At 37.5% G+C, this 27,892-nt stretch overlaps 1 protein-coding gene across 1 annotated transcript in view; it reads right to left on the bottom strand.

Moving 5' to 3' along the window:
• HMCN1 (hemicentin 1) overlaps window positions 1-27,892 on the bottom strand; it is a 537,733-nt gene that overhangs the window by 396,855 nt on the left and 112,986 nt on the right. The window contains exon 2 of the mRNA XM_068985901.1: window positions 17,409-17,479. Within this exon, the coding sequence (XP_068842002.1) occupies window positions 17,409-17,479 (71 nt within the window). The remainder of the gene's footprint in view (window positions 1-17,408; window positions 17,480-27,892) is intronic.

The following is a 27,892-nucleotide window of genomic DNA, read 5'->3' as shown; positions in this document are numbered from 1 at the left end:
CTGAACTATAAAAACAAACTGTTTTAAGTTTCTAGTTCCAAACTTGAAAGGTAGTCCTTTAAAAGTCTTAATGTTTTCTGTTTTTACCTGTATAACAAGTAAAAATCTAAAATAATATTCTACAAAACATTTACAATGGAGAAATTTAGAACTGATGAACCTAAACCTATGAAAAGTCTCATTAATTTAACCAGTGGATATCAACTCTGCACCAAGCACTGAGACAGCAGTGTCTCACACACTACGCTATTTACTTCCTACATCAATTTATGAAGTAGAGATCATTTCTAGCACATTCATTGACAGAGCACTAATTCTTAAAAACCCCTTTCCCAGAATCACACAACCAGTAACTAAAAGAGCAGGGATTTGAATTCAATTTTGCCTGGCCTGAGAGTCTACGCAGACTCCACTAAAACATTTAATTTCCTTCATCAACTTCTGTGACTTCAAGTATCTTATCAGAGCAACTGAAAAAGCAGCAGAAGAAAGATTCGTGTTCTCCTGATGCCCACAGAATATTGCACTTTCTTCTATTACAACATTCGCTGACTTGTATTTATAATTTATCTGCTTCCTCCCACTAGATCATTGTTTCATGGGGAACTCAGTATTCCATTGTTGCTTGATGAATGAGTGGATAAACAAATGAGTAGTGGGTAAATGGGTGAATGAGACTGTATAAAGCAATCTTGACACAACCTATACATACATACTCGCTATATTCAAGTCTGAGCTTATCCAAGCGTGGACCATCTCAATTCAAGTAATAAAATTCCAGAGCTAAGTCTCCTAAGAATGCAAGTGCCAAAAGTTGCTCTTTAACAAAGCAATACATATATGAATATGCACTGTAGTTTGTAAAACTAACTACCCTAAATCTACCTTCACCCCATTTTCTCTCTCTCCCCCTCCCCTCTGCCATCCTCCACCACTTCCCAACATCATAAGGTCAAATTTTATATTTATATATAAAAACAAACTCAGCAATGTGTATGCATCACATATAAACCTGCATACATACATGAAAATGCAAGTTGTGATGGATATAAAGTTGCATAATGTGTTGAATTGCATAATTCCCTAAATATATGTAAGAAGGGCCTGACTCTGTTAAGGTTGTGTTTTTATTTAAACTCTGACACATAACTAATTTGTATTAGTAGGTTCATTCATCATTTTGTCTTTATAATTCTACTGATAGCTACAATTGATCACGTTGCCAAAGACACGAAGACAGAGAAAAAATCAGAAGCATGCGGCCTTTCACAGGAAACTGCTTGTGAGATTAAAGGGGAAAAGAAAACTGTAACTTCAGAAATACAGTGATAATTATGTTCAGAAAATAAATTCTTGTCAAAAAAGATTAAGTAAAAATGAATGGAAATCCTATCAGTAAAGGGAGTAATAAAACAGATTACCATGCAGTCTTTTCTAAATACAAAACAGTATGGAAGTAGTCCTGGAATAAACTGAACCTTTAAACCCTGACAGGAGTTAAAGAAAAATCAAGTCTCTGCCCAAAACCTAATGGGAAAATGCTCATCAAACAAAGGATCAGAGAAGGAAGATTAATCTCAAAGTGGGCCTTTGCCCATGCCTTATTATTTCTCTTCCAGACCATTTCAATTCTATTCTCATCATCTATTTTCAATGGATTAGTGTTTGTACCAATTGTTTTCCAGTTATGCCTAACTCTAAGCAACCAAAAAAATGAAACATTTTTGGCAGGTTCATTTCTGAGTCCAAAAGACTGCCCATTGGCATTACAACATTTACCCTTATTCTACTACCATTTACTAAGCCTAGTTTCACAGTGCAATTGTATTCCTCTCATATGGAACACCCGTGGTTTTGAATGTCTTATTTGTACAATTTTCCCTTTATGTATAAAATTTTGGAATGAAACTCCATTATAAACTGTACAAAAGTTTACAACCCTCAGTTCACTTTCTAAAAATACAGTTGTACGATTCTATAACCAAGAAAACAGAATGTACATGTGGAAACCATTAAATTACATCGAATTTAATTTAAAGTTGCTTCTAACCAAGTATGAAATAAATCAGAATGACTGTAGAATCCTAATGCATCAGTGACATTTGGTCTTCATCACTTATAGAAAATATGGCAGGGATGTACTAAGAGACAGAATATTTCAGAGTCCAGACTTCAAATCCCCATAATCAAAAAAAGAAGATACCACATTCCAGACAGTCCACCATGCTCCCTTTACTAGGCTGAAGAAGATGGAATCCAAACCAAGGCATCAAAGAACTGCTGACCTCAGTTCCAGGAATGCCGAAGCTTAACAACAACAACCGTTTCCAGGCTTTCAGGTTATCACTCATCAGTAGTAAGGGTCTAACTCTTCTGAAACTGACCTTTCCAATTATTGGAACTTATTTCATGTTGAGCCTTAAGAGGATATTCAGTTCACTTGCATTGAAACAATATTAATGCATATATATGGAATCTAAAAAATGGTACTGACGAACCTATTTGCAGGGCAGGAATTGAGACACAGACGTAGAGAACAGGCTTGTGGACAAGAGGGGGAAGGAGAGGGTGGGATGAATCGAGAGAGTAGCATTGAAATAGCTACGCCAGCATGGGTCAACAGGTAACTAGTATGAAGTTGCCTATAACACGGGGAGCGCAGCCTGGCACTCTGTGATGACCTAGAGGGGTGGGATAGGGGAGTGGGGTGGGAGAGGCTCAAGAAGGAGGAAATATATGTGTACTAATGGCTGATTCGTGTTGTGGTATGGCAGAAATCAATACAACATTGTAAAGCACTTAGCTCCTCCAATTAAAAATAAACAACAATTTTTTTAAAGAATGTATATACCAGGCTCTTAATTAATAAATCAGAGAATACTGTGCCTTCATACTTTAAAATGTTTCAAAAGCTTCATAATGTACATGAATTATAATAGGCCATGGTCCTTTCATGTCTTCCCAGGTGGCGCTAATGGAAAAAAACCTGCCTGCCAATCCAGGAGACATAAGAGGCCTGAGTTCAATCCCTGGATCAGGAAGGTCCCCTGGAGGAGAACATGGCAACCCACTCCAGTATTCTTGCCTGGAGAGTCCACTGACAGAGGAGCCTAGTGGACTATAATCCATGGGGTTGCAAAGAGTCAGACGTGACTGAAGTGACTCAGCGTGACACACATGGTCGTTTCAAGAGGGAAACAGCATGTAAGCAACCAAGCACAACAAAAATACCACCATAGAGCTTCCCGTGATCAGGAGACATATAGACGTGCTCAGGGTTAACTCTAGGTGAAAATGGAAAACTACAAAAACGGTACCTTGGAATTCTCAGAATACACTTCAGTAATTCTCCTCTTCCCTGATACTTAGAGAATTCCCTCCTTTGTCAAGCATTCTGTACCTTTCTATTAGGAGCTCTTTCCCATCAGATTAAGACACTGCCCTGGTTCCTGGTTGGAACAGGACATCCCAGGCAGCTTCAGTAGTAAAGAATCCGCCTGTCGTTGCAGGAGATATCGGTTCCATTCCTGGGTCAGGAAGATCCCCTGGAGAAGGGAAAAGCTACCCTTTCCAGTATTTTTGCCTGGAAAATCCCAAGAACTGAGGAGCCTGGCAGCCTATAGTCCATGATGTGACAGAGACAGACAAGACTGAGTAGCTAAGCATCCACGCACTCGTCTCCTAGCAGATGGGTCTCCTGTTTGCTCAGTGAGAAGGAGCCAGAGGGAGACAGGGGCACCGTCAGAGGCCACTAAAGCTAATCGTCTTTGCTTATCTAAGGACTAAGCTTTCACCTTGCTTGCACTTGCTCAGGAAGGCTTTCTTTCTCCCTGTCTTCTCTCTGCTATGACCCTTTTCTACCTTTGGACTTCCCTGGTGGCTCAGATGCTAAGAGCGTCTGCCTACAATGCGGGAGACCTGGGTTTGATCCCTGGGTTGGCAAGACCCCCTGGAGGAGGAAACGGCAACCCACTCGAGTACTCTTGCCTTGAAAATCCCATGGACGGAGGAGCCATGGACGGATGCTACAGTCCACGGGGGCGTAAAGAGTCAGACACGACTGAGCCCCTTCACTTTCACTTTTCTCTACCATTCCTCTGAATTCCTCAGGCTCTCCTTGCCCACTAAAATCTTTCTCTTCCTTTCTGTTCCAATACTCACATATGGATTTTATGTTTCCAGCATAACTGACATTACCTTTGTTTCTGAGTAACAGAGGAAGTTGTACTGTTGTGATTCTTTTTGCTTAAGGTGATAAAAATATATTTATACTCTGTATATTAGGTCTTGACAAAAAATTATCAATAGAACATACTTTTATTAATAAAATCATTATAATGTATCAATATTGCATTTATATGGCAGTTGAGATAGACAAGTCATTATTCTTAGAACTAGTAAGTAGTCACTAAGCAAGACTGGTAAACTAAGATCTGGATCATCTCAAAGGAAGAGACGAATACACATAGACAGTAGCTACCTGGGGAGCTTGTTTTTCTTTAAATCAACATGAATATAGGAGAATGGAGACTTAGTTTAAAGTTGATATATGGAAACCTGAGGGACTTAGCTGGTCACTGGACCAGTAATTGACAGTGGGATAGGCCTGCCCAAGAAAGTCCATATCAGCCTCGAACACCAACAGAGGGTCCCAGACACTGCACACAGGAGCCCCATGTATTGTTTGGTGAGAAAGGCCAGTGCTATCAAATCTCTAACTGATGTTAGAGATGCCTGGGGTACTGAAAAGTTTCTGGAAGGGCTCCAAACAGCTGACAGGTTAACTGAGCAAATAATACTCAAAGTCAATACCAAAACCAAGATTCCACAATTCTTGAGACTTTCTCAAGACCTAAGAAGAAAAAAGATGGCTTCTTGAGAACTGCTTCTGATCAACTTGGATTGAGACTATTAACTTTAATTTGATTAAAGAAATTAATTTTTACTTTAAAAATCTTCAATTTTCCATTTTGTTGAAAGTGAGGTTTATAGTTTTTTTTTCTCTAAGAGTCTAGGCTTTAGATAAAAAAAAAATTCTCCCAAGAAAAACATTTTTTCCTCCATCCTTACCAACACCCCAAAACAGACAAAATCAGGTATAGTACTTATTGTGGGGAATAGAACAATCCTTTGGTTGGCTTAATAGCATGAATGGAATAAATCCAGGCATCACAAGTCAGTAGACTCTTCTTAAAAATGTTATTTTTTCACATGTATTTATAATATTTTACTCCACAATGACTCATGCATTTACACTTAAGAATGTATCCCTACATGTGCACTCTCAAAAGAACATCAAGAAGTGCCCCATTGCAATCCACCCCCAACCCATGTTAAGTATCTGCATATTCTGCTTTGAAAAAAGCAATCCAACAGTCAGAACACCCTTCTATACTCTCTTATCCTTTGAAGTTCATGCAAAAGATCATTAAGAAATCAGCCAGCTATTTGCTTCTGGACAGGGTACTAAGATGGAAGGCTAGAAAGAGCCAATTATTCTCACTCAGTGCCCATCTTTAGTACCCATCCTACTTCCTAGAGATATAGGATTGTTTGTCCCTCAGAAAATTTAGTTCTCTGACAGAAAACTCCAGCAGCAAACTAAAGTTTTAATAGATGCTTCAATCAGGCCCAAAAAAGCCTAACTCTAACAATAAAAATAATCATAACCAGCTATGAACACAACTGCAGTATAAACATTACCTTTCAATCTCTTAAAATGCACTCTGCTCTTGTGTCTCTCCAAGGTGACTGTGAGGTTCCACTTAAATAAGCTTACCACATTAAGTAGCAAGAAAACATGCTGAGCAAAGGAAGTGATTTTCAATTTACGGTTAACTGTGTCATTTGCTGCTCAGTAACTGTAGGTGAGCCAATTACTCAAAGTGACTGATGTAGAAGAGGAATTTTATTTTCTTTAGGTAAAATTGTTTCATTGAGAATGAGGCAGTCTTGCATCTACATCTGTCTTTAATTCTCTACTTTCCTACTTTGAAGTAAAATACAAAGAGAAATGAAATAAATGTTAATTTGATTAGCTTAATAAGGTTACTTAAACCGACATTTTAAAAAAAAAGTAGCAAAGTGAAAAAGGACACTGGCTCGGACATTAAACACTTCCACTTTTGAGACTGCTATTGCTACTTGCCAGTCTGACGACCTGAGGAAAACATATTATCTAATACCTCAAAGCCTCAGTCTCTGAATTTGTAAAAAGGAAGATTAATAGTTGTGTGGGTTTGAATTGAGAAGGTGACTTTAATAAAACACATATAAAATCTTTCACAAGGCACACGTTCCATAACTGTTGTCCCTTCGTGGTGGAATTACTTAGATAACTGTTATCCCTTTATGGTAGAATTACTTGGATAACTGCTGTCCATTTATAGTAGAATTACTTGGTGACTATCTTTTCTGAAAGACTACTGGAGTACCAGAGACAGTAGTAGTAAGAATAGCAACAATAACTAACCTTTACCAGCTCTTACTTTCAATCAGATGCTGTTCTACTATTCTTGTAGCTTTTACACATATCATGAGTTGCATGCATTTGACTCCTGTCACTTTCTTCCCTAAATTAAACACGTCATTCCTCCTGTAAAAGTGTGTACATATACACTGATATTTCCATTTAAGTTTTCTTAATATGCATTTCTTATAAATGCATATTAAGAAAACTTAAATGGAAATAAAAACTGCTTTCTTCAGTCGAATCACATCCAACACCAAACATAAAAATCACACCTTTTATAACTCTACATTATATCCGTGTGTGTGTGTGTGTGTGTGTGTGTGTGTGTGTGTGTGTGTATGCACTCAGTTATGTCTGATTCTTTGTGATACCCCATGGACTGTAGTGTGCCAGGCTCCCCTGTCCATGGGATTTTGCAGGCAAGCATACTGGAGTTGGTTGCCATTCCCTTCCCCAGGGGATCTTTCTGACCAGGGATTGATCCTGTGTCCCCTGAGGCTCTTGCATTACAAGAGGATTCTTTACCCAGTGAGCCATCAGGAAGCTCACATTATATCTATGCTAACATATGATCCTTTCCCTCTTCTGGTTCTAGTCAATTTCTTTTCACTTTCTTAAATTTTGGTTATATATCAGTTTTGCTTTTTAATTCATATAGAAGACTTCTATAAATTTAGAAATGAAAAGGACACTTAAACATAGTAGCATGATTTTGAATACTTGAGATTAAATAATTGTATACTGAATTGGCATCATAAATCAGCATTATCTCATCCTCAGTTTTAACAGTTTTTGCCTGTCTGGCCATGGTTTTTCATAATCTCTGTTGGCAGTTATTTTTAACATCAACTGTTCCCATACTACAGTAAAATATTTTTTCCCTTAATTTCAGTTTGTCTATTTACTCTTCTGTTCCAGTTAAAGAATGCCAATAATTGTACCGAACTCTAATTCATAACTATCTTGTTACTTTGTGACAATGCTAGTCAACATATTTTTACTTATTCTTGCTTATATTAAGGTCAATTTTGTTTTTTCAGAAAGAAACTGAGAGGTAGGAGCATTTAATACAATTCATACAGTACATTTATAATGGGTATTTAGCACAAATAAATTGTGCAAGTGGATTCAATCTGCTTTTCTCTTAAGGAGAAAAATATAAAAACACAAGGGCCTCCATGGTGCTATGCTCAGTCACTCAGTCATGTCCAACTCTTTGTGGGCCCATGGAATTTCCCAGGTGGACCCCACCAGGCTCCTCTGCCCATGGGATTTTCCAGGCAAGAACACTATAGAGTGGAGTGCTACTTTCTACTCAAGATAATCTTCCCAACCCACAGGGCACACTCATCTCTTGCATCTCCTGTACTGACAGAGGATTCTTAACCACTAGTACCACCTGGGAAGTCCAAGAGTCTTCATATTTAACACTAAAAATGTTGGCATAGTAAAGGTAAACATTAGTGGGCTTCCCAAGTTATTAAAAAAAATATAACAAGCTGAAATTTGTTTCACATCAAAAAAATTTGATGGGCAATTTTATTAAAAGACTTCTCAAAAAATTAAAGTTTATGTGAAGCATTTCAATTCTGGGGATCAATAGTAGAAATATCTTACTTTTTTACATTTCAAATGTTTGACTAATATGCTTTTTTCTGTATAAAATATTTGAATGAAAGAATATCATTGAAAGTATATCATTATCCAATGTGATACACCACATTAACAAATTGAAAGATAAAAACCATCTCAACAGATGCAGAGAAAACCTTTGACAAAATTCAACATCCATTTATTTTATTTTTCATTTTTTGCAACATCCATTTATGATAAAGACCCTCCAGAAAGCAGGCACAGAAGGAGCATATCTCAACATAATAAAAGCCATATATGATAAACCCACAGCAAACATTATCCTCAATGGTGAAAAATTGAAAGCGTTTCCCCTAAAGTTAGGAACAAGACAAGAGTGCCCACTCTCACCACTACTATTCAACATAGTTTTGGAAGTTTTAGCCACAGCAATCAGAGAAGAAAAAGAAATTAAAGGAATCCAGATTGGGAAAGAAGTAAAACTCTATTTGCAGATGATATGATCCTCTACATAGAAAACCCTAAAGACACCACCAGGAAACTACTAGAGCTAATCAATGAATACAGTAAAGTTTCAGGATACAAAATTAACACACAGAAATCCCTTGCACTAACAATGAGAAAACAGAAAGAGAAATTAAGGTAAAAATTCCATTCACCACTGCAACAAAAAGAATATACACAGGAATAAATCTACCTAAAAAAACAAAAGACCTATATATGGAAAACTATAAAACACTGATGAAAGAAATCAAAGATGACACAAATAGATGGAGAAATATACCATGTTCATGGATTGGAAGAATCAATATAGTGAAAATGGGTATACTGCCCAAAGCAATCTATAGATTCAATGCAATCCCTATCAAGCTACCAACTGTATTCTTCATAGAGCTAGAACAAATAATTTCACAATTTGTATGGAAATACAAAAAACCTCAAATAGCCAAAGCAATCTTGAGAAAGAAGAATGGAACTGGAGGAATCAACCTGCCTGACTTTGGACTATACTACAAAGCCACAGTCATCAAGACAGTATGGTACTGACACAAAGACAGAAATATAGATCAATGAAACAAAACAGAAAGCCCAGATAAGTCCATACACCTGTGGACATCTTATCTTTGACAAAGGAGGCAAGACTATACAATGGAGAAAAGACAATCTCTTTAACAAGTGGTGCTGGGAAAACTGGTCAACCACTTGTAAAAGAATGAAACTAGAACACTTTCTGACACCATACACAAAAATAAACCCAAAATGGATTAAAGATCTAAATGCAAGACCAGAAACTATAAAACTCCTAGAGGAGAACATAGGCAAAACACTCTCAGACATAAATCACAGCAGGATCCTCTATGACCCACCTCCCAGAATATTGGAAATAAAAGCAAAAATAAACAAATGGGACCTAATTAAACTTCAAAGCTTTGCACAATGAAGGAAACTATAAGCAAGGTGAAAAGACAGCCTTCAGAATGGGAGAAAATAATAGCAAATGAAGCAACTGACAAAGAATTCATCTCAAAAATATACAAGCACCTCATGAAGCTCAATTCCAGAAAAATAAATGACACAATCCAAAAATAAGCCAAAGAACTAAACAGACATTTCTCCAAAGAAGACATACAGATGGCTAACAAACACATGAAAAGATGCTCAACATCACTCATTATCAGAGAAATGCAAATCAAAACCACAAAGAGGTACCATCTCACATCGGTCAGAATGGCTGCTATCAAAAAGTCTACAAACAAATGCTGCAAAGAGTGCAGAGAAAAGGGAACCCTCTTACACTGTTGGTGGGAATGCAAACTAGTACAGTCACTATGGAGAACAGTGTGGAGATTCCTTAAAAAACTGAAAATAGAACTGCCATACAACCCAGCAACCCCACTGCTGGCCATACACACCAAGGAAACCAGAAGTGAAGGAGACACATGTACCCCAATGTTCATCGCAGTACTGTTTACAATAGCCAGGACATGGAAGCAACCTAGATGTCCATCGGCAGACAAATGGATAAGAAAGCTATAGTACGTATACACAATGGAATATTACTCAGCTATTAAAAGAATGCATTTGAATCAGTTCTAATGAGGTGGATGAAACTGGAGCCTATTATACAGAGTGAAGTAAGTCAGAAAGAAAAACACCAATACAGTATATTAACGCATATATATATGGAATTTAGAAAGATGGTAACAATGACCCTGTATGCGAGACAGCAAAAGAGACACAGATGTAAAGAACAGACTTTTGGACTCTGTGGGAGAAGGCGAGGGTGGGATGATTTGAGAGAACAGCATTGAAACATGTATATTACAATATGTGGAACAGATCGTCAGTCCAGGTTCGATTCATGAAAAAGGGTGCTCAGGGCTGGTGCACTGGGATGACCCTGAGGGATGGGATGGGGAGGGAGGTGGGAAGGGGGTTCAGGATGGGGGACACATGTACACGCATGGCTGATTCATGTCAATGTATGGCAAAACCACTACAATATTGTAAAGTAATTAGCCTCCAATTAAAATAAATACATAAATAAAAGAAAAAAGAAATTATACAGGAAAGAATAAACTTAGTAATGCAAAAAAAAAAGCATATCATCATCAACATCATTTTCTAAAAATTAACAAGCTTTATAGCTTCTTATAAAGAATGTGACCTGAGACAAGAATTTGCAATGCATATTCACAAGGATATTAATTCTCAAAGTGGTGTGTGATTTGAATACCATTGTTGTCATTTATCGTCCCTTCTTTTCCCCAGAGAGAAACCTCAGAAGCTTTCTGTACAAGCTACTTTTCTGTATCCCAAATGAAAGAAGATACAGGAAAATGAAATTAATGTTATACATTTAATGGTTTAAGTTTAGTGATTTCTCTTACATTTTTCTTGTAAAATTTTAATTACCTCTACAAGATAAATAGCTGAGTCTGGTCAAAAGTTAATGGGCAATTATTTAATTTACTTCAAACTGAATTTCCTTTTCTTGTTTTCAAAACAAATTATGAAAGGAATATTTTCAAAGGTTTCTTTTTTTAAAAAAAAATCCAAGTTAATTTTAATACAACAGCCAACCTTATTGCTCTTCATATCAGTGATTTGGGGGGAGTTACTAAAAACATTAGAAGAGGAACCAAAAAAGGGTCTGGAAATTACACACACACACACACACACATTTTAGTATTATACTAAAATTTTATGAAATTTGTGAATTTTAGTTTCTCAGAGTGGGTTATAGAATAAAATATTCTCTAAGCAAACACTGAAGAAAAAATACATTCTTTAGGTCAGGGTTAAGTAATGACGGAGCCTAGTGTCTTCATATTCGAACCTTACTTGATGAAAATTTTTGCCACTGATTAAAAAAGGAATAATTCACCAGAAACTTTGAAAATAAAAATACTTCCATGGTATCCCCAATGCTTATAACAGTGTCCAATTTTGCATGAAGAGAAAAGTAAATATTTGATTCCGTCCTTGGCTAGTTGTTCTAATTAAGCATCCTCTTATATCTCAAGACAGTGTAAAAATAAATCCTTAAGATGCGGCCAGTACAGAGGAAATCTCCAGAGAAATGGACACCAGTTTTCATTCCAGGGAAGGAAGAAAGATTATTTTCTTGAACAGAGACATTATGACTCTACAGAGTATCTGTATCAAGTTCAGTTTCAGAGGTTGGCTGAGGAGGGCTCTGGGAAGGGAATCAATGAAGTATGATTAAGGATCATGACCCTCCTCCCTGGAGACAAATGGAGCAAGGAGGATCTGAAGATCCCTTAGAACAAAAGAAGGGGAGAGGCAGGAAATGAGGAAGTGCCAGGTCTCAATGAGAATGTAGGCATTTGCATTCTGGCCAGCTTTCTAAGAATATATCCCAGCTGAATTTTTGCAGAGGGGAAAAGAAATGAATGCAGTAAATCTCTTCCAAACATTCTTTCAGCTAGAAACCTTCATTACATGGCCGTACTGAATCTTTCTATTACAAAAAGTGATGATTAGATTTTTAAGTATCTTTTGTACCATCAGGTAAAGTTTGTATTGTATTTGATATAGTTTCACTGTTACATGTACATTTTTAAAAGAAGCTATGCTCGTATGACATTCATTTATTCAACAGCTATTTAAGTCCACTCTCCTGCAGACACTGATTCATCCCATGGTAGACCAGAGGCTCAATGAGAGCTGTAAGGCTCTTGTACTCAGGAGTTCATGATAAAACACCAGAATATAAAAATATAAACAATTAGGGTAATACAATTTTTAATTCCTGGGTTCCACATACAGGATAGAAATTTTTATGTAAATTTTCTTTCAAAGAATGTGGACATCCAAAATGGAAAATAATTTGCTATATCAGGGGACAGAAAAGTAAATTGTAAATAAGTATTGAGATAATGACTGAAAAAGAATGATATGAGAAAGGAAATAGAGGATTAATGAGAGACATAATCAGAAGAAATTTAATAAAAGAGAAAAACAGACAAGGGATAACTATAAAAACCTATTTAGACATTTATGAAACATAATCCAATTTAGCATGCAATTTAAAAATAGAGACAGGCACAATGAAAGAATCACGATGGAATACATATTTGGAATGCCAAATTCCTGAGTTTTTTCACCCTATGCCCCAATTATGCTCATACCACATATAGTTCCAAATAAAGTCATGCACTCGACAGTGAAACCAATTGAAGTATTAAACTTCAAACTCTAATCTGAACTGTTAATTTGTACACAGTGGTGGTTTGTTCCTTCATTCTTCCATTCATTCTCTATGAGCACACTCTACACGCCAGGCATTTTACTAAGGGATTCAGTGATTAACTAAATCAGACATAACTCTTCACTATGAAATCCCAACTGCTTTGTGACAGAAAGAGGCCATGAGATATGACCAATCCTGGAGGACAGGACAGATTCTCTGACAAAGTGGTATTCCAGATGAGATTTTGAAAACAGGATTTTAAACTCGATTAAAGGAGCATGGACATGAGGGCAAGATGAAGAGCTTCTTATGCAAGCAGAGGAGAAGGAAATGGCAACACACTCCAGTATTCCTGCCTAGAGAATTCCATGGACAGAGGAGCCTGGTGTGCTACCGTCCATGGGGTCACAAAAAGTCGGACATGACTGAGTGACTAACACACACACATGCAAGGAGAACAGCACACGCAAGGGCCCCACAGGGAGACAGGGCGGATCCAGACACAGCAGACTCTGTGCAAGACCCCTACAGCAGATCTCAGGGCCCAAGGTAGAGAGTGGCTCCAGGAAGGGCTGACAGGTTGACAGGCCTCAGGTCACTCAGGAATTTGGGAAGACTTGGGTGAAGTGAGGGTAGGAGGTGAGTGGACAGGGTATTAGAGGGGAATGTTGAGGGACATTTTTCTTTTAGATCTTTGGTCTGCTGGTCAGAGTAGAGAAAGGCCTGGAAAATCAAATCAAGAATAAAAGCAGGGAAATCACTTAGAAGCTTTTTTGCATTAATTGAGCCTAAAGATACAATTATGACCAACCTAGATAGCATATTATAAAGCAGAGACATTACTTTGCCAACAAAGGTCCGTCTAGTCAAGGCTATGGTTTTTCCAGTGGTCACATATGGATGTGAGAGTTGGACTATGAAGATAGCTGAGCACTGAAGAATTGATGATTTTGAACTGTGGCATTGGAGAAGACTCCCAAGAGTCTGTTGGACTGCAGGAAGATCCAACCAGTCCATTCTAAAGGAGATCAGTCCTGGGTGTTCTTTGCAAGGAATGATGCTAAAGCTGAAACTCCAGTACTTTGGCCACCTCATGCAAAGAGTTGACTCATTGGAAAAGACCCTGATGCCGGGAGGGATTGGGGGCAGGAGGAGATGGGGATGACAGAAGATGAGATGGTTGGATGGCATCACCAACTCCATGGACATGAGTTTGAGTGAACTCCAGGAGTTGGTGATGGACAGGGAGGCCTGGCGTGCTGCGATTCATGGGGTCGCAAAGAGTTGGACATGACTCAGAGATTGAACTGAACTGAAAGATACAATAACTGGGACTCTGACAAGCTAATATTAATGAATGAAAGTCAACTGACATAAAAATTATTAAGAAAGTTAAAAACCAATATTTGATTGATGGTTTGGAGGAGAAAAGACATGTATAGTAAGGATGATTCAGAGTTTTGGTGAATAACCAGGATACTACAGGCATAATTCACAAAGATAACAAACAGAAGACAAAGAACAAGATTTAGAACCATATTAGAAGGAGTGGTGGAGAAGGCAGTGACACCCCACTCCAGGACTCTTGCCTGGAAAATCCCATGGATGGAGGAGCCTGGTGGGCTGCAGTCCATGGGGTCGCTAAGAGTCGGACACGACTGAGTGACTTCACTTTCAGTTTTCACTTTCATGCACTGGAGAAGGAAATGGCAACCCACTCCAGTGTTCTTGCCTGGAGAATCCCAGCGACAGGGGAGCCTGGTGGCCTGCCATCTATGGGGTCGCACAGAGTCGGACACGACTGAAGTGACTTAGCAGTAGCAGTAGAAGGAGTGGAAAGAGAACATCTGTGAGTTTCACTTTGGAGTGCCATTGTGACATCCCGGAGACTGACTGAAGGGTCTAATTCTCAGAGGAGAGTTCTAGGCTAGAAATGTATTTATGTGTGTATGGATGATTTTTCCTAAAGAGAAAAAGTAAAAATGAGACAAATAAATGGGGCCAGTTTGCAAACCTACTAGGATCCTAAACATTTAATGGCCAACTGGGGGGAAATGAGCTGCCTAGGAAGCTTAAGAAAAGTGGGACGTAAAGTGAAAGAATATGTAAAGGAAGAGAATGCCTCAAGATGAACGGAGAGGCCAGTATTGCCAAGAACTACAAAGTTTAACTAACATACTGACAAATGAAATGTTTCCACTGCATTTAGCAAAGCCAGAGATTATGTGTCACCAGCTAGAGCTACATAGACCATGAGTGTGGGGACTAGATTGAAAGAGACTAAGAAGGCACGTGAGGAAAAGATGGCAGGGAATACTGACAACTTTCCAGGTATTGAAGGAACTGAGAAATGAAAGTTGCTATTTGTAAGAGAATTTTGAGAACAACAGTGATTTGTTGGTTAGTTTGGTTTGTTCCCAACAGTTTGGTTTACTGGGAGAGGGGTTTGTTTTGGAGGTAGACTTGAACATATTTATAGGAAATAGAGGAGGGGGTGGGAGGAATTGGGAGATTGGGATTGATATAGATATACTATTAATACTATGTATAAAATAGTATAAATGAACTAAAGAGAATCTCCTGTATAGCACATGAACCCTACTCAATACTCTGGGGTAACCTAAAGAGGAAGTAAAAACAAAAAAGGAGATGATATATGTATATGTACAGCCAATTCATGTTGTTGTACAGTAGAAACACAGCACTGTAAAGCAACTACACTCCAATTTTTTTAAAAACTAAATGGGAAACCTAAAGCAGTTAAAAAAGAAAAAAAAAAAAAAAACAGCTTGATATCATTAAGATCCTGAGAAAGCCAAGGAGTTGTGATTAAGTAGAGAATGAGAATAGGATGGTTATCAAACGCATGTGGATTACATGCAAGGTATGAGGAAGCCAAGAGCTTCCATTTAAATGTGCCTCTGTGTGAAACAGTAAGTGAGACAGCTTGCTCAGAGTGGATCATTAGCCAAAAATGGTCCGTAGTAAAAGGGTAATGGAATACAGGTTTAAGAAGAATAGCTCAAGTTTGCAACTGTCATTGGGAGGCATGGGAGATATACTTGATCAAAGAAATAGAATAGGATCAAGGGAGTATTGAGAGTCCAGTGGAAGCAGGTGGCTATGTATTTATAGTGAAATCAACCTGCCATATCGTGAGACTCCAATGGCACCTGGCATAATAATTTTGGTCCTTCAGGAATGAATTTCTGCCTTTTGAACAAAAAAGCAATGGACAAGGAAGAAAGCAGTGTTTTTGAAATGACAAGACTCTGAGCTAGATTGGAAGAAAGTGAAAAAGGAGACTCCGAAGGCCTGGGAGACAGGATAGGGATCACTGGACTGGAATGTTTGGTGAGGGTGAAGCAGCAGTTGTAGTAAGAAGCTGTAACAAGCTTGGTGGACAGATGGTTGAGGCTGGAGATTAAAAGCTTGAATGAGTGACCTGAGAGACAGAATGAATTGGGCATTCTTGCCTGGGGAATCCCCATGGACAGAGGAGCCTGGCAGGCTACCGTCCAGGGGGTCACAAAGACTTGGACATGATTGAGCAGCTAAGCACACACACAACGTCCAGAGGGTATGTGGGAATACAAGACTGAGATGGAGGAAAGGAAAGGTCACTGAAGACCAGGTCAAAGAACTGAGAGGAGAAGGTTCCGACAGGTCATTCCAGTCGCTGGGGAGGTGCCCTGGAATGACGGCAGCCCTAAAGGGGACAGGCAGCCAATGATCCAGTCACCAACAGCGTCAATGAGCAGTGCCCAAAAGACCTATAGGTGATTGCAGCAGAGACCATCCATGGAGGATAGGATAATAAAACAGCCTCAAAGGAGCAACTTACTAAAAAAAAAAAAAAAACAATAGATATGAGAAAAATGTCCTCAACAAGGAATGAGGAGAAGGTACATGTTAACCTTATCTCCAAGTCCTGTTTTCAGAATAACATTTCAACCAACTATTCATCTTCTCTACTAACAAAACTATACTTACAAAAATTTATATAGGTGACTTCAAGAATTTTTAAATTATCCTAATTATAGCACAACGATTATAGGAAAAGAATTAACTGTTCCTTATGAAACAGTGAAAGGAGTCAGTGAAAGGAGTCATCTAGTGCTCACTTGTATCTGACTTTTTGCAGCCCCCATGGACTGTAGCACACCAGGCTCTTCTGTCCATGGAATTTTCCAAGCAAGGATACTGGAGTGGGTCGCCACTTCCTACTCCAGGGTATCTTCCTGACCCAGGGATTGAACCCACATCTCCTGTGTCTCCTACATTGGTAAGTGGATTCTTTACCACTGAAGTCATCTAGAGCAGAAGTCAATAAACTTTTCTCTGATGCATCACACAGTAACCACTTAGGCTTTGTGGGCCAGTCGGTCACAGCTACAGAACTCTGCCTGTGTTACATGGCAGCAGCTACAGACAACGCATAAATGAAGGTGGTGTTTTGAACCCAATCTGTCCCAATTCCATGTGTATCATTCAAGTCAGAAAAAGTGGTATTAGAATTTAAAAACTAAGAATTATTACTTTCAGACTTAAAACTGAAGATGATCAGTCAAAAGTTCATGATTTTCCTTTCCCCTGAAAGAAATAAAATTAAAAGAAAGCACTCACCTGAACATAGAGTTCTCTAAGCTCATATTGAAATTTCTTGGGATCTGTGGTAACTGTTACTGGGCCAATTTCTGTGGAGATAAAAATGACGTAAGTCAAGAATAGTGCTCAATAGCATTAAAGTCTTTAGCATACTGTGGTTGCAAATGTCCTTTCACTATGCACTGTACAGTTAATTGAACAATTAGAAATAGTCAACAAAACAACAAAGATCATTTCTCCATTTAGAGCTACCAAAGACTACTTTAAGATTTGTCATAAATGATGCATACTTAAAACAGTGAATTTTTAGACTTAGGAAATGCAAAACAGTGAAAGTGAAAGTCACCCAGTCGTGTCCGACATTGCAACCCCATGGACGAAACAGTCCATGGAATTCTCCAGGCCAGAATGCTGGTATGGGTAGCCTTTCCGTTCTCCAGGAGATCTTCCCGATCCAGGAATCAAGCCCAGGTCTCCAGCATTGCAGGTGGATTCTTTACCAGCTGAGCCACCAGGAAAATGCAAAGAGGGAGTTAAAATGTCACAGGGCAAAGAATCGGGAGACATCAGTCTCTTTTTACTCTCACCAGGCAGTGAGTATTTATGGAGCAACTATTTTGTTGTTGGATTCTAAATTAATCACTGTCCATCTTTTAATTTTGATTTGTCAACTACAAGCTGTAAATTTGTTTGCAAATAAAACATTTACTACTAAAGCAAAAAAGAAAAAAAGGAGCCAAATGACCCTTCTTTGTCCACAGGGTTTTTAAGAACTTGCAGGAGCACAGATAGGAAGATCAGAAGCACAGATATCAGGATACTGAAAGTTCAAACACAGTCGCTACCACTTCATCTGCCATAGCTGGGGTTGCTGTCCCTCATTATCACCATTCTCCTAAACTGCCCTTGACGAAAATAATTACCTCTGGGGTCACTGCCACCCTCATGATTGTCCTAGTATAATGCACAAACCATTGTTTCAAGCGGAAACAAGTAGGGGACTGTTTCCTGGTGAAAACCAACAGACCTAAGTCAGGTGAAGAGGAGAAGTCCAGATACCAGTAGGGTTAAATTGATAGAAATATAAATATACATACACACACGGAACATGTTTATTTAATAGTAAACATTTTAATCTGCAAAAATCATTTTCTTAAAAAAAAAGTTAACCTTTAAAATAGACAAGCTAAAACCGGCCTTTACAGGTATCAATTACTTCCCCTAGAAAACATCCACGTGTGTGTGTTTAGTTGCTCAGTCATGTCCAAATCTTTGTGACCTATGGACTGCAGCCCACCAGTCTCCTCTGTCCATGAGGATTCTCCAGGCAAGAATACTGGAGGGGGTTGCTATGCTGTTCTCCAGGGGATCTTCCCAATCCAGGGATCAAACCCAGGTCTCCCACATTGCAGGCAGATTCTTTACCAGCTGAGCCACTAGGGAAGCCTGGAAACACCCATATGTTAGTCGCTCAGTTGTGTCCGACTCTTTGTGACCCCACGGACTATAGCCCACAAGGCTCCTCTGTCCATGGAATTCTGCAGGCAAGAAGACTGGAGTGGGTAGCCATTCCCTTCTCCAGGGGATCTTTCTTACCCAGGGACCCAGGGATCAAACCCAGGTCCCCTGCATTGCAGGCAGATTCTTTACAGTCTGAGCCACCAGGGAAGCCCGGAAACCTCCATATATTTAAGTAATAGTTTAAAATTCATCCAAGTATCATGTGTACAGACATACCATCTTAAATTCCTAGGGTAGATGAAAGTTCTTCTATTTTATGTAATGAAAATAACAATACAAAATTATAAAGATACTTAACATTTAGTTTTTATAAGACATTAGCTTCAAACACATACTGTTAGAATAGGACTTATGACTTCAAAGGATAATAATTAATGAGCCAGGCCTTCTATAATATATTAAATGTGATACAAAAACAGATTGCAGAATTTTAGAAATAAATGAGGTAAACTGGATAGGAAGCATGATGATATGCTTAGTCATAGCCCATGTAATTTTTCTTAGAAATTACACGAAAATATGTCTCTATTCTTCACCACAGATTAGACATCTTGCAGCATGCAAAAGGAATGACGAGGTGATTGAAGAAACTGTGTGAAAATGCAAACATCTGAATTCCATACAGAGAAGAACAGTCATTAGCTATGTAAACGCCATGTCCTGAGTATATGGAAAATCGGAGAAGACTACTCCCTCAAAACTAAACAAAGGCATACTTTGCAAAGGAATGCAAAATAGCAAAGAATATACCAGGCAGTTACACCTTGACATATAAATTGTCAGCAGCACCATCAAGCCACACTTCTGTGCTTCTACATGGCATAATACTAAAATAATTCTAGAATTCAAAACTCAAGAACCAGAAAGGAATAAAAGAATACTAGAAAAATCAATTATATGAAAATAAATAGTACAGACATGCAAGAACATTCCTATAATAATAATTTTTTAATTAGCCCTGATACATGTCTATCTTCAATAGTAGAGATTAGGGGATGCTATGAAAATAGGAGAACTGATTAGCCTTCATTTAATTATTGAGAGATTCAAATACCCACCTGTTTTCAACAAAGACAGGAAATATTTCCTGTGGCTCATTTATATACATTTTTGCAAATCACACTGGACACTTGAGATAAATCTTTTATCAGTTATAAGAAATACTCAGACCAAAAAAAAAAAAAAAAAATACTCAGGAGAGAGAAAGCCTTGCCAGGCTGCCATATCCCTCCAGCTATAAGCATCTTTTCCAACTCTTTGGAATGGAATGATATAACTATTTGGCAAAATCAACCTTCCTTTCAGGACTTGTGTCCATTTGTCTTTCTCTTCATTTAATAAAGCCCTGCACCAGCTGTGTTATAAGCAATTTCCTCTTCTCTTCCTTATTCTCTTGTGTTGATTGCTTAGCCCCTGCCAAGCCTTCAACGACACTGAACAGGTATAACTTTGTCTTCTTTTCCTGACTGAGCATGGTCCTCTATTGCTTACAGAATTGAATGAGAACTCTCCAAGCACTGCAGGTCCTCTCTTCTATTTATCTAATCTTCAAACTTCGTCACACTGCTTAGCATGAGGACACTGCTCTTCCTTCCCATCTTTCAGGGCCATTCCCACGTCTTTCATCTGCCCAGACACCTCTCATTCTAGCAAGTCTGAATCAAGTCCCATCTCCTTGGATGTTCTGCCATTTCTTCAGTAAACATTAGTGTTGGTTGATGTTTGTATAATAAAGACATGGGAAGAATGAAGGGGCATAACGTTTAACAGAATAAGTGATCATATCCCATTTTATTCAATGACTTTATCTGGTTGCTTATCAAAATAACACCAAAAAAAAAAAAAAAAAATACTGTATTGGCCAAAAAGTTCATAAGGGTTTTTCCATGGTACAGAAAAATCCAAATGAATTTTTTGGCCAATCCAATATAAAACAACAATCAGTCTCCAAAGAGAATCCTCAAGCTTGATGGGGCATTAAAAATCATTTGCTTCAATTTTCTTATCTATGGACAAGAAAACCTGAGGTTCACAGATGATGAAATTGAAAAACTGGTAGTGAAGAAAGAGGTTACGACGTCTAAAAACATTCTCTATACTGAGCAACCTCCACAGCTCACTAACATTTCCTCTTTTCCAAGATCTTCATTCAATCAATGATTATATCACTGTGAACTTTCTCCTTTCCTCTGGATCATGGGCAAAACAGGCCATATTTTGAGTACCTAAACTGATGCACACAATATCTAGAATTTTTTATTGTCATGTGCCTGGATATTTGAAAATAGATTAAAAGAAGCAATTTTTTTTCTTTCAGTTTTACTGAGGTATAATTATTATGACATATAACACTACATAGGGCCTACCCTGGTGACTCAGGGTAAAGAATCTACCTGCATTTCAGGAGACCCAGGTTCAGTTCCTGGGCTGGGAAAATTCCCTAGAGAAGCACATGGCAACCCACTCCAGGATTCTTGCCTAGAAAATCCCATGTACAGAGGAGCCTGGCAGGCTACAGTCCACGGGGTCGCAGAGAGTCGGACATAACTGAGTGACCAACACATGGCAAGGAGCAACTGGAAGTTTCACTCTTTCACAATAAATGCAGAAAGAAAAGTATGGAAAAATAGTGTGGGAGTACTAACATAGAAAAAGCACTTTTCAGAATGAATCAAGGAAATTTCAAAAAGGAAATGAAAATTTAGGATTTCAAATCAGAAAAAATGGAAAAGTACTTTACTAATGCTAATTTTTAAAAAATTCTATATATCAAGTTTTCACAACAGCTCTGTATTTCATCAAATTACTGTTATTACCTACGGTTTGGTATGGTGGTGGTTTTCAGTCGTGTCTGACTCTTTGCTAACTCATGGATTATAGCCCGCCAGGCTCCTCTGTCCATGGAATTCTCTAGGTAAGAATACTGGAGTTTGTAGCCATTCCCTTCTCCAGGGGATTTTCCCAACCCAGGGATCGAACCTGGTCTCCCGCATTGCAGGCAGATTCTTTTACTATCTGAGCCACCAGGGAAGATCATATTACTATACAAATAATTGAAGGTTCTATGATAAGCCAAAGCCTAAGGGGTCCCACCATACTGTCTGCCTGTAATCTGAGAGCATCTATCACATGATATGTGATTGGCATTGCTTTTTGTCTCCCTCACTTGATTATCAGCCTAAGGAGATGTACCTATAAATAGATTCTAAATAAACATTTGAAGATGAGAAGACGGGAAACAAAAGAATAAAGATTAAGCCCAGGTCTCCAGATCCTTCATTTTGTGTGCCTTTCATTTTACTGTGGAACCTCCAGACTACAGCTAAAGATCATGCTATATAATCAGCATGATGATGCTGAACGGTTGACTTCCTCTTTACACAAAAGTACTTATTCTTTCATCAAGTTATTGATGCTGATAATCAACACAAACAATTTCCCACATATTGCTGATCTTAAAAAAGCAAAAGAAACATTAAGGTAAGGAATATGAATTATAAGTACAAGGAGCAAGTCACATTTCAGAAGATCGTTTTTTATTTAAAAAAAAATGTCTGAAACTCTAAACAAGTCTTTCCTCTTCTCATTAATTGTGTTATTTCCCGTTTCCTAGGGATTTATCGGGGTTCGAATGGGTTGGATTTATTTCCAACATCTCAGCCATTGTTCTCCTAATCTGAGTTGCTAGATTGAATTTGAGCAAATAATGGAAAGAAGTTCACAATGTAGTATTTTCTTTCACTGCTTCACTTGGCAAGATCAATATCCAGTTCCTCACTTCCTTTTTCCTTTTCACTAACAGATTTCTGCTCCTTACAGTTTTTCTTTACTCACAGTGGTTCCTTGATAACAAGAGGTATATTTACTGCTGCTTGCTGGAGTCTCAAACACTTTTTGTGAATGGTTTGGTAACAATGCTTACAATTTCCTTGGCTTTTAAAAATATGTAGTTTTATATTTATAATTGTATATAAATATGTGAAGAGTTAAAAACCCCTAAGCTGCACTATAAATTAATCAATATTTGCAAAGCATTACAAAAGGTCAAAATAAATATATAAATCACAGTGCTTGCCATAGAGGAAATTTAAATATAGTTGAAAATTTTTTAAAACAGCAAGCTATGAAAAATTAATCTAGCCTCAGGGAAGGGCAAATATTTTCAGTGTCTAGAGAAACACCCCTGAGCTCTTGGGAGAAACACAGTGAAGACATCAGGGAGAAGATGTGGTATGAGTTGGGACTTGAAGAGAACACTGCATTCACAGAGGGTGGTATCAGAGCAAAGAAATTCTAGGCACTGGGACATGGCTTGTTCAAAATGCCTTCTATGAGCTGACTCTCAACACATTCACTTTCTAAAAATTCTACTCTCAATTAATTTTACACAAATCAATTATAATGTCTTCTGTGCAAAACTGTAATATAAATATATACATATTTAAAGCATTAAAATTATTTAAGCAAAAATCAATAATCACGTTTCTCGCTTTGGAATGCTATAGAAAATCAGATTAATAAGTATACTTTCATTGTTTTCAATTTAACAAGATACTCTTTCCAGATTTCTCTCTCCTCATTTGATTATAATGTTGCTGTCCAGCACCATTTTTGAATGATTTGCACCTAAGTCACAAAAAAGAACTGTTTCCAGACTTTGAGCTGAGCTAATGTCAAAGATATTTCAGGATTCATTTAACTGCGTACATGCCTACTCACATTAAAACAGGTAATTTTCAAGACCACTTAAAGACCCTTAATGACTGTTTTGACATGAAGTGATGTAAGGTGGTGTGTTTTATAAAATCTGAGTTAAGGATGAATTCATGCACACTATGTAATATTGATTACATACATAGCATTCTGTTTTGCTTTCCAAAGAGGTTATTCATTAACAATGAGTTGCATAATCTTAAACACATGCACTTAGCCCAACTGTAGATAATGTATGTATATTGCAAGGGTCATTTCACTTAAACTGAACAAGATATAGAAAAAATCATGAACATGAATTCAGCAATGTTTCATAGCTGTTTAGAGCAGGAAGCAAAGAAGAATGCCTTAATAACTGACACAGGATCATGAGGTATACTGAGTAGGATGTTATTGCTTAGACTGGACTTTGGCCAGAGCTCCAGCAAGCACTCTTGCAAAAACAGCCGTGAGATTTTTAATGGCCCAACAAAATCCAGATTCTCAGTTTTGCCTGTACTCCTAAATATTTAAACATCAAAACATACCCAAGCATTGGTAAGTTACACTCAGAAATATAAGAAAACATAATATTTTAAGTCATGCTATTTTAACAAATTTAATGAAGAAGCTTTCCATTGTGATTAAGGTATTCTGAAAACAAATAAGAAGAAAATAGATACTATGTTCAAGAATATTTTAAAATTTAAATAATGATATTCTTACAGAAAACTGTGTTTTAAACTTTAAGATAAAAAAAATATGACAATTCATTTCAAAGTTTTCATTGTTCTCTTAGACAATTCCTTAGCATTACCGGTCTTCCAAATAAATTTAGGCAGCAGGGAGGGATAAAGAAAAGAAAAATTATAAAAAGAGCAGTAAAGTATTTTTGAAAAAGAAAAAAATATGCTTGTAAATCCTTAGAAAAGAATCATTAAAACTGCTGAAATTTCAACATGTTAGGAGACTAGACATTCTCAGTCCTGATTGTTTCTACAACTAAACAAATGCATGCAATCCTTTGATCATGTTTTCAGGGAAAATGTAATTCAGTGGTCCTAAACTATATTCATGAAGTAAACACTTTATCTGCAAACAATGAGAATCTGAGACATGACAAAAATATAGATGCTTTCATGTATCTGTGTATATATTATGCATGTGGTATTCACTGAACACTTGCATTCATTCATTCATTCAACAAACAGGCATTCTATCCTTAAGGTTGGTTCAAATTGTCAGGAGAAAGCAAATATTTACATTTAAAGAGTGGAGGTCTTAAGTATAAGAAAGTCGGAAATATCTGAGTGTATCTTACAAACTAAGAGGTGGTTGAATGGACTTGTGACCACTATGTTGTATAAAGCCCTAATCTCAAAAGGATCCCTGCATTGGGGTTTAATGCTTGTACTCACTGTCCTGAAGTAATTTTATCTCTTAATTTGTGTTTTGTAAAGCAAAGTTCAATGGGTAGATGTAACAGGCACTGCAAACCTGGAGCCTCATTTCCACAGTCCTGCCCCCCACCACCTTCAGGGGACAGGGCACCTGTTCTTCTACTCCCATAAAGCCCAGGCCCTACCCAGCAGCCCCATCCCTGCTTCTGCTGGCTGTCACCATCCGCCAGCTACCCAGCGAGGACCTTGATATGAGGATGGGGAGGGTTAGGATGAGGGCACGTGACAGTTGGTCAAGGCTAGAGGCCAAGTCTTGGCCTCTCAACCAGGACAAGCCTTTTCATACATTCCCAATTCATGCACCAAGCATTTCCCAGCACCTAGCACCAAAGTTTATAAATCTCTGGGGGCCGCCTGTCTGCCAAGGGTTGAGGCAGTGGGGCCAGGGACAGAGGAGATGTCTGTCTCAACTTCACCTGTTTCCAGCCTGAGCACAGTGCTTGGGTCCCACTGGCTCAAGGGGGAACTTTGACAGCCTGTATCCCTAGGGACCTCAGGGGCCAGCATGGGTCTGCATTTGACCTTCAGGTATCCTGGTACCCAGGGGTGCTCCTTTTGCAGGGAGGATGCTGGGAGGATCTTCTTTTCCTCCTTGCAAACCACTGAAGTCTAGATTAAACTATTAGCATGAATTTTACCATCTATCTTTATTTTGTGAAATGCCCATTTTAAACGCAAATATCAGAATATTTGACTAGTATGCAGATTAATGCAAAATATACAATTTGTATTTCATTGCTGGTTACAGATGGTGCCTCCAGCTGTCCAGAAGAAACACACAAATCAGATTCAGCAAGATTAAAGGAGATTAAAGATTCTGTCACAATCCCAGCAACAGTATGAACACTCTAGGTTTATCATGACATCGAACTAAGTAGTACTTTTTATTGAAAAACATAAAAGATTTTTAAAATTAAAAGGCCATGGTTATATAAAGAAAAGCTAAATATTGAAATATATGTGTTCTGCCAAGTTAATTTGTGGATTTAATACATTAAATATCTCAAAAACAATTTTTTAACTTGTGTTTTAGAATACTTAGCAACAATATTCTTAAATGTATTCTGAATAGGACATGGGTGATTATATCAATGAAAACTGACCAAAAAAAGTATAAATAGGACAACTTAAGCATAACTAACTAAAAGGACAGAAGTAGTGATACACAAATAAATATGTAAAAACTGGAAAATAATTAATAATTATAAACAAGCATCTGAAGGTAAGATATATAAAATAAGGTTATTTATGTTAAAAAAATATGTAACTCTAATTCAAATTTTACAGTATCTAGTAAAAATAAGCTCCAAAGGGTTAAAGGTTCAGTGTAACCATTATAATTACTTCAACTGAATCTAAATGAGAATATATATATAGATATATTTAAAAATAACATTCTCCTTTTCAAAGTAATAGAAGAAATCACAAGGGGCAATACTGACAGATATAAATATATAAAAATCAAGTAAAAATTAAAACCTAAAAAAGCTATAAAGCCAGATTTGGGAACATTTTTATGTCATCGATTTAAATTAAAATCCATGTTATCTTAAGAAATCATTCAAATTTGTACCAAAAAAACTAAAGTATCATCACTAAAAGAAAGGAAAATTCATTAACAGGATAACAAAAACACAAGACTAGAAACGAATACTCATATTTTGTTATACAGAGACAAACTCCAGCGAAGTTGAAGTACCTTGTAAGAAAGAAAATTATTTTGCTTAATAGTATCACTGCAACCAGTGTCATACTAAACCTGGCATATTTGTACTCTTTAAGATTATAAGTAGTTGCCACTTTTATGAAATTCACTGTAGTTATATGTATGATATGATTATAGGTATGATAAAACTTAAAGTTATATTGTGATAAAGTTATTTCCCACTTTGTTATAATCCACTGAAAATAGATACTGACACTGCTAGGACAGCAACAAATAGTATCAAACTAGAGAAATGATTAAAAAACATGAGTCTCTAAATAATATTAGGTGGCAATTAAACTATTGTTTCATGTCGAAAAACAAGTAAATGTTTATCATATACCATTAAACAAAAAAAGCAAAACACAGAACTATAGGCAAAGGCACTTCCCCTGCAGTCCAGTAGTTAAGACTTTGCTTCCCAATCCAAGGGTGCAGGTTTGATCCCTGGTTGGGAGCTAAGATTTCATAAGTCTCATGGCCAAAAAATCAGAACACAGACAACAGAAACAATATTGTAACACATTCAATAAAGACATGAAACATGGCCCACATGAAAAAAAAAAAAAAGTCCTGCAGGTACTTTGACTGCAACTATGAACAAAGGTAGATACGCCTAAGGACAAATTCTGAAAGGTCACACCAGATCAAAAACTGATGTTTGGAAAAGGTGGAGAAATGATTATTTTATCTTTAAATTTCTCATATTATTTGTATTTGTAATTTAAGGCAAAAGAGAGGAATTTCACTGGATCACAACAGGCTTGAGGTTGTGCCCATGCATTCTGCCTTAGTATGCTTTGTGTAAGGTAGTTGCTTCAGTTGTGTCTGACTCTTGGCAACCCTGTGGACAGCAGCCCACCAGGCTCCTCTTCCATTGGATTCTCCATCTTCCTTCCAAATGCCTAATTATTGTCAAAGTCATCTTCCTGTTAGTCTTTACTGAATATACAAAGAATCCCTTTTGACTGGATGAAATGAAACATTCTCCACACTTGTAACATGGAAACTCAATCACAGTCACATTTTGGTTCTCTTCTGGGTAATACTGATTTTTTTTTTTTCTCTACACACTCTTGCAATGATGGGTTTACTCATGAATATGTATGTGTCTTCTGTCTTGC

Source organism: Capricornis sumatraensis, chromosome 14 (genome assembly GCF_032405125.1).
Source record: "Capricornis sumatraensis isolate serow.1 chromosome 14, serow.2, whole genome shotgun sequence".
Classification (NCBI taxonomy): domain Eukaryota; kingdom Metazoa; phylum Chordata; class Mammalia; order Artiodactyla; family Bovidae; genus Capricornis; species Capricornis sumatraensis.
Note: the sequence above shows the minus strand (reverse complement) of the source record. Positions and strands in the feature narration are given on the sequence as shown.